At 44.3% G+C, this 7,907-nt stretch overlaps 1 protein-coding gene across 1 annotated transcript; it reads right to left on the bottom strand.

Annotated features, from left to right (window-relative positions):
* Positions 1-1,207: 1,207 nt before the first annotated feature.
* On the bottom strand, positions 1,208-6,373 carry DONSON (DNA replication fork stabilization factor DONSON; the record flags this gene model as incomplete). The annotated part of the gene is made up of 10 exons (XM_084291308.1): positions 1,208-1,577; positions 1,862-2,077; positions 2,392-2,590; positions 3,135-3,233; positions 3,345-3,468; positions 3,555-3,733; positions 4,024-4,202; positions 4,435-4,638; positions 5,780-5,860; positions 6,107-6,373. 10 exons carry the CDS (start codon positions 6,371-6,373, stop codon positions 1,440-1,442), a joined length of 1,686 nt encoding a protein of 561 aa, XP_084147434.1. The 3' UTR covers positions 1,208-1,439.
* Positions 6,374-7,907: the final 1,534 nt, after the last annotated feature.

The raw sequence follows: 7,907 nt of genomic DNA, 5'->3' as shown, positions 1-7,907 counted from the left end.
TTTGTACACGAGCTGCTGTAGATGATGAGCTGGGCTAAAAAGTTGGTTTACAGCAAACTGCAGGGCCCTGCAGCAGAGCTAATGGAGAGGAAGAAGATTAAAAAGGCGTTGAAGTAAGTGTTTGTTTTCTTAACGTGACTGCAGGTGACAGCGCTAACACAGCAGCAACTTCAGAAATGAGGTCTTCTGGTATTCCCTGTGATGCCACCAACACTCGGTTTTTCACTGCTGGTGTTTGATATGAAGCAGTAATGTACTTCGACTGGTCTTTGTGTTTCTCCTTGAGTCAGATTGTGCTACATGAACACCACCAAAACTGTATTTTTTAAGAGTTATCGTTTAATATTCTAAGCTGCATTTTTCCATCACAATATAGAGACCTTTATCTAGCTTTCCAGATGTCTTGGCCATTAGACTATTAGCATCACAGTAGTTACTGTAAAGCAACAATGTAAACATAAAACTATTCAAGTATAACTGTATACATGCTGTACTCAAGTGGTGTAGCTACAAAATAACTTGGGGGAGGGCAAGGTTTTATCACATCTCAGGCTGCAGTTTCCCCAAGTCTAATGTCACTGCTCCAGAAATGTGGCATTGAGGTGAACAGGACTCCACTGGGGTAAAGATGAAAGTAGCATGACCACAAGCATTGCTTTTTCTGTGCAAAATACCTGTAGAATTAGAAATTTTGGTTTGAGTGCACAAACAAGACAGTATTCTGCAGTCACAGCACCATCCTGCTGCCCCTCATTTTCTCTGCTTCAGTCAGGTGGCGTAACTGTGTTGTGTTGCTCCAACACAATCTAATTCATGTTACATTATACAAACTGCCTGTTAAAAAGGTTTTATTTCAACGTAAGTAGATTTGGGAATACTGGATGGTTTTGCCAGCAGTCCTAGTCTTTTAATCAGGTTCAGACACAGCCGGAACTGTCCATGTTTATTTGATTTTTGTCTTCTGGAGGTCAGAGGTTACTTTTGAACCAGGAGGTGCAACATACTGAGGTTTAGATATCGTGCTCCTGGTTGAGGTGCTTTAAGCAGTCTCGGAAGGCGTATGCTGAGAATCCCACCCTGCAGGAGTGGGTTATGGGTTACTGCACAGAGCAGCAGCTCCCTATTTCACAAGGAAATGCATATGAAAAGAAGAGGCCTTCCAGCCTCAATTCAGAGCACATGAGAACTGTTTTTATAAAATTTTATTTTAAAAAAGCTTTCTAAAATACAAAAGGAGATGTCCAAAGCCTTTTCCTTAATTTCCTTTGAAAGCCCTTCCAAGTGTTTTATGGTGGGTGATGTGCAACATTGGCTGTGACGTTCGCCTAGGTTACGTCCTAGTGCCGCGTAGGTGCTGCCTGTGTGGACCTGAACGCACTACAGCAACTGCACCCCAGAGAGCTTCCTGATCTTGATTCCGAACCTGAAGTGACGTGTACCTAGGACTTCCAGGTATATGCGTAGTCCTTCATTTCCAGAAATCGGATGGAAGATTTTCCCAGCGTTGGCAGCTGGCTCAGCTGATCCAGAGTTTTAGAATGCAGTCCACACTTAGGAAGGTCTTTGCATATGGTTTCCTGAAGAAGTTCGGGAGAAGAAAAATGTGTAAACATAGCCCTTTGAAACACCTGTAGGTTTAAGTGTTTATTTATGTACCTCTGGGGAACTTGCCCTAAAAGCTAGTTTTTTGATGATGCCATTTCTGAGGGAAGAACAAGCCGCAGGGACTGCCAGGGGTGATCACAAGCAGTGGGGCATAGCCCCATGTATTTAGGAAGAGTCTTGTGTCACTCGGCACCCTCTGGTTTGTAATAAAGATGCTATTCCTGACAGGAAAGATGGCCTCTCCTAGTTTGCTTACCTTATTCGGGGCAGTGCTTGCGTTATCAAGGCTAGTGTTAAACACAGCTGTTGGCTCATGGGTGTAGAGCACTGCAGAGAACGCTCCCCTCTGCGCGGCCTTCAGCAGCATGGTCAGCGAATGGAGGGAGTGTGGCATGACGGGGCCGATGACCTCCAAGCTGAAGACATCCTCATATGCCAGGCGAACCCTGGCTTTCGCATTTATGCTTCGAGCCTGGAGACAAAAGCACAGAGGATTAGTTTTTGACACACCAAATCAAGTCCGAATTTTCATTTACCTTAATACTGCAGTGCCACAGCCCTGTTACAAGCTCAGAATGTTTTTAACTGTTGTCAACTTAGAGCTCAATACATACATACATACAAGTATCACGGCAGTCAAAATGCTGACTCAGGCTACAGCAACAAAATTTACTCTGTTGTACCTGAAGGAAATACAATGACTATACAAAAACAGCGATCTACTTCTGAGTGAAGTACTTCTCTTCTACTTCATTACTGGGAAATAGGGGCTGCGTCGTTACTTACTTTGAGTGTTTGCATTGTTCCGCCTCGGAAAGCAATGGGGGACAACAAAGTTGGTGGAAGCCCTGCCTGCGGGCCTGCCACAGCCACGAGGCTCTTGCAGTTTATCAGGAAGTTCAGTAAAGTGAAGGTGTTTGTGCCTTTCACCAACGCGAGGGATTCGGGCTTGTGATCCACCTGCACTTCATGCTTCTCCTTCTGACTGAATTGATTGGAGTCCAAGGAAAAATATCAGCAGGTGAAAAGCATCAACGGACCCAGGAATCAGAGCAGGGCAGGTCAAGAAATGCTTCTGCTCTCCCTACTCCTTCAACCAATCAAATCATTAAAAGAAACAAAATAAAGACAACAAAAGCCAACCCTTACACTTAGATTTCTTATTGAAATATTAAGCAGTATCTCAAACCTGACTTCTGATTTCATTATTAAAGCTGTGAGATAAGAAGTATTTTCAGTATTTTCTTAACAGCTGCCAAAACGTATTTAGTAAATATCTCTGAAGTTAGCAACTCCTAGTTTTACTATGAATTTCTCCTCAAAGCAAACAAAAAATAAGCATTTTACTTTAAATCAGGATTCTGCTTTTGAAGGGAGTCCCCTGATTGTCCCCACTTATGGTGCATTGGTGTGAGGCAGCCTCAGGAAGCTGAGACAAGATTTCTCTTTTATAAAACTTAAATCTATACCACAAGAATTCCCGCTGGGTTTTCCCAAGCAATACACTGCGATATGCAAAGAAAGGATACAGTTTAATAGAGATAGCATCTTGTTTTTTAACCTTATCTCGGACTCCCATCTCCTCAAGCCAAGAGAAACTTTCATCATCATCACTTGTAGCAGGTTCCCTGAGAAACACAGAATCAGTTTTAGGAGCAATACTTTCTGTGAACCTTTTCCAAATGGAATGTGCAGGAGTCTAGAAGCGCCTTTGAATTCTAGCATTTGATAAGACTTACTCTCCGTCCTCAGGGCTTCTGCTCACTTCAGGGCTTTTAGCAGCTTCTGCTTCCAAATTCACTTCAGAGTTTTTCTGTTTTCTGGTTCTACTTTCTTCTACCAAAGGTAAGGAAAACTCTATGCCTTGAACAGAGGAGGAAGGGGAGCAATGACTGGTTTTGTAACGCACAACCACTGCGATTTATCAGTAAGGAGTGGTTTCACCTTACCTTCGTTTCTCATGGCCTCCCTTAACCCTCTGGTTGTGGGAGAAATCACAGCTGTGATAACATCGCTCCCTGCAAGACCAGCTGCACGGAACAGGACGGTGAACTGGTAGGTGCATACGTAGAAGTAGGGACACAGCTTGGCTTTGAGCAGGTTGTACAGAGAGGTAAAGCTGACAGACCTGCAAATTAGAACCAAACAACAAATGAAGCATCGAAGACAACCTGCTAACAGGATTTAGAGAATTCTATCCAAATCAGCAACTGTGGGTGGAGAGGGGCATTTAACACCAGAAGGTAGCTTTGGACTTAAGTGTATTTCCTTAACCTGGTCCTCAAAATAATGAGCATTCTAGCTGAAGCAAAAACAAACAAACAAAAACAAACAAGCCACCAACCAAAAGCATGAAGAGAACTTCAAATCTCAATGTCTTAATCTTACTAAACGTGGGAATTCTGTGGTTCCACATACCATTCGCTCATTAGCGCTTGCTGCAAGGCTTCGTCCTGTGACCACGGGCAGGCCTTTCCAGCTATTTTCCTGTCTGCTCCAATACGAGGGAACAGCTGCAGCCAGGGCAGCGATGGGTGAAGCCAGTACACGAGACTTTGCTGAAAGGCACAACGCAGTTCTGTTGACAGTTTTGGTTCCTAGATTACAAGAAGAAGTTCATGAGGACAGCAGAACTTTACTTAAGACAACAGTTATATTTTGGGGTACAAACACAATTAGATGAGTAGTCTAAATGAACCTTACTCTTAATGCAAATAAGATCAATACAAGACGCAACCAACCTTCACTGCCAGCACATGAATAAAACATCCAAAGGTACGTTCTCCTTTATAAAGCTGGAGCTTCAAGCTCCCTCTGAAGTATTATTACCTGTACGCTCTGTGGCAAGTTTGTTTCTGCTGCTCTACAATGCTGAGCAAATCCTTGAGCTTCCTCTTGTGCTTTTAAATGCTCTGCCCAGGTAAAAGGTTGAGAAGACATAAAGAGAAGTCGTGTTTTAATACTCCAGTCTGCAGGAAATTCATGCCTTGGTGAGGTGGGAACATCAGGTGTAAGGGCAGGTAAGTGAAGGTCCTTACAAAACAAAAATAGCATCAGTTAACCCAAGGAACATAAAAATAATAATAAAAAAGATACATGTAACTAGCTATTTGTATTTTCATATGGTTAGGTTTCTTCCCAGGTTGATTTAATACACCTCTCCTGACAAGCAGACCAGATTGTGGACTAGACAAGACTGCAGCTATTACATGTAACATCTGAAATTCAGTAGCCTTTAAAAACACATGGCAAACCTGTCATTTCCTGGAAGTTTCTGTCCAGTTCAGCGTAAGAGCAAAAGTACCTAGCTCACGTTGATCTCAAGGAAGTATTTGCACTAGATTAAGGGCCCATACTTATTCAAAAGTAGTTTTTGAGACAGATTTTCTAGATTCCAAGCTACATAGTTTGACTTTTCATAAGGTAACCAAAGTGACAGTTTATATTCAACTGAATAAATCAGTAACCAAATTCTAACAGCAACACTGCATTGTATTGTTTACAAAAAATGATGGTTTTTGTTCACAGCAGTCTTTCCAAATGTCATTTAAAAAAAAAAAAAAAAAAGCTTAGTCTAACAACAGCCTTTCATTTAGTCCTCTTTTGGTGATTGTAGTGTCAGTTGCTTCCTAAAGGATAAAGGAAAAAAAAAAAAAAAAAAAAGTACTGGAGAGTTCCAGGGCAGCTTGTTCTCTTTGAGAGGTCATTTTTCTACCCTGCTATGTTAGCTTGATGGCTAATGATTTTATAGATTCAGAAACTTAAGTTCATCTGCTCGAAACTCTTTCAAGGACTGTTTTTCAGGTATTCTCTTTCCTATGAGCCTGGCGAAGCAGTATGTGTTCCCCTTCTGCAGCTGCTTAAGAATGCCCTTACCTCAACAAAACTAAAATCTAAGAAAGAGGGGGATTACGGTAACTAGACTAATCAAATTGGAAGAAGAGAGCAACCTCTGTCAGCCACAATAGTAACAGTGTCAGGAAGAAAGCTGGCTTTTAAAACAATGTCACCTTGAGGTAAACTTCACAGCAATTTAAGGAATAAGCTTGAACACTGACATGTTAGTACATCTTAGGTGAGGATGAACCAGTTCTAAGTTAAATAGCTTATTAGGCCTATCCATGAATTACAAACAGCTGGAGTTGTTTCAGAGACATTACGTGAAGCTTCGTACATTGGCTAAGGTGAGGACGTTGGCTCCTTCAGGCCGCTCCGCGTTCCTGCTGGGCTTATCTTCGTAAGCAGACTCCAAGAACTGAAGGAAAAAAGCGCGTAAGATGCATGAACTGAGGGAATATTTTTAAAAAACGAGCTTTGCAGACAAACGCTAAGCACACACACGCCACAGGGACGTTTATAAAGCAGTCTGGGGGGGACCCATCCCCGAGGCCGCCCCATCCGCAGGCTCTGCCCCCCCCGCGGGGCTCAGCCCCGTCTCCCCTCAGGCTCCGTGAGGTCCCGGTGATGGCGGAGGGGTCGGAGGGACCCCCCCGGGCCCTACCTGCCAGAAGGGCGCCGCCGAGGGGGGCCCCCCCTCCGGCCACGGCTCCCGCGGCGGCTGCCGGCCCCGCGGCGCGTTGTCGAGGCTGGAGAAGGGGTTGCGGCGGGCGGGCGCCGGGGGGACCCGCGGAGCCTCTGCGCAGGGCTGCGGCTCGGCCTGGGGCTCGCTCCTCCGCGGCCGCTTGCGCTTGAGCCGCAGCGTGGCCGGCAGCTTCTTGAAGCCCGGCGAGTAGCCGGGCACGGCGGGAGCGGGGTCGGGGGCGGCCATGGCCCGGCGGGAGCCGCTGTCGCGGCTTGGCGCGCAGAAGGGCGAGCTCCGCCCCGGGGCGGCGCTGAGGAGGAAAGGCGGCGGCCGCCATTTTGTCCGGCCCCTTCTGGGGGGGGCGCTGAGGGGTAGGGGGGGGGGCTTGGAGGGTCGCTGCCCACCCGCCGGGAAAAAGAATGGTTTAAAATAAATAAACAAATACATAAACAAATACATAAACAAATATTCAAAGAAGCCAAGGAGTTACACATCCCGTAGGGCTGTCTCTTGTCAGGCATCAAGGAAATCGCTATGTGACAGCAGTCAAAAGAGATGTTACACACCTGGGAAAAACAAACAAACAACAAACAACAACAAAACACGCAAAAAAACACCTCACCCGTGCAAATATGATCACCATGGGGTAATATGGGAAAGTAGGTGCAGACACTGTGTCTGTTTGGGGCAGAGAGCTGGGTTTGCCCATCAGCACCAGGTAGGGCTCACCCCTGGAGTTTTCTGCTTCAGAGAGGGGCTGCAAGGCGCCCACCACCACAAAATCTGCCAAAGCACAGAGACATTTACTTCATAACCTGATCTAGCTGAAAGACTAAGACAACCGCAGCAAGAGCTAGCCTTGATCTATTGCATACAGGGCTCAAAAAGCATTTTTATTTACAGACAGGAACAACATGCCTATTAACAGAAGATCTAGTAAAATACGAGCTATGCTATTAAGAAAACAAGCTTTATTCTGCAGTTATGTCACTGGTTGTTCCTGTTTTATTAAGCCTTATTTCTTTACTCTTATTTGGTGTCCTCTGATTTACTTCATCTTAAAAGCATTAAAGCTAAAAGAAACTTTAGGAAAAAATCAGCACTTGGGTAGGAAGCTTCAGAAATTTCAAACTAGCAGAGGACTTGCATACTTAGATGTGTGCACACATGTAAAAGCACTACTTATTTTCAAGGCTGCATTACATCACATCAGTAGTTAAAATAAGATTTATTCATGCTTTTATAGACTTCTCTTGCATCATTTTATTAATAACCTATGAGTCTAGTGACTGACAGAAGATGGTTCTAGAATCTTGGTTCTAGACGATCCATTTTCACTCAAATATTCTAACTTCTTACACTGGTTCAAAGTGCTGGTGTCCGCTTGAAAAAAAATATGCTATCAAATAAGAGCAAGTAGGAAACCACATGCCTTGAAGAAAAACAGCAGTTCCCTCCCTACTACTGATCTGCAGAAAATGCATGGTAATAGAGGATGCTGGATAAACAGATTTGAGCTATGATATGTATAGGACTGAGGTTAAAAAGGAGAAGTGAAAGTGCACAGAACACAAAAATCTTACTGGAAAGATATCAAAGAACATTATATAGCAGTACACATAAACTGCCTCAAACAGCTGAATCACACAATCGTAGTCCATAAGTTAATAAGTCAGGTTTACAGTCTCTGGTTGCTAAAAGGAAGAGAATCAGCAGGGAGGGAACTCCCACTGTCAGTACCATCTCTCCCCTCTAGGATCTTTGCCAATCCTGATGGCTT

This window comes from Netta rufina (genome assembly GCF_964035555.1).
Source record: "Netta rufina genome assembly, chromosome: 1".
Lineage (NCBI taxonomy): Eukaryota > Metazoa > Chordata > Aves > Anseriformes > Anatidae > Netta > Netta rufina.
This window is presented reverse-complemented; position numbering and strand designations above follow the sequence as displayed.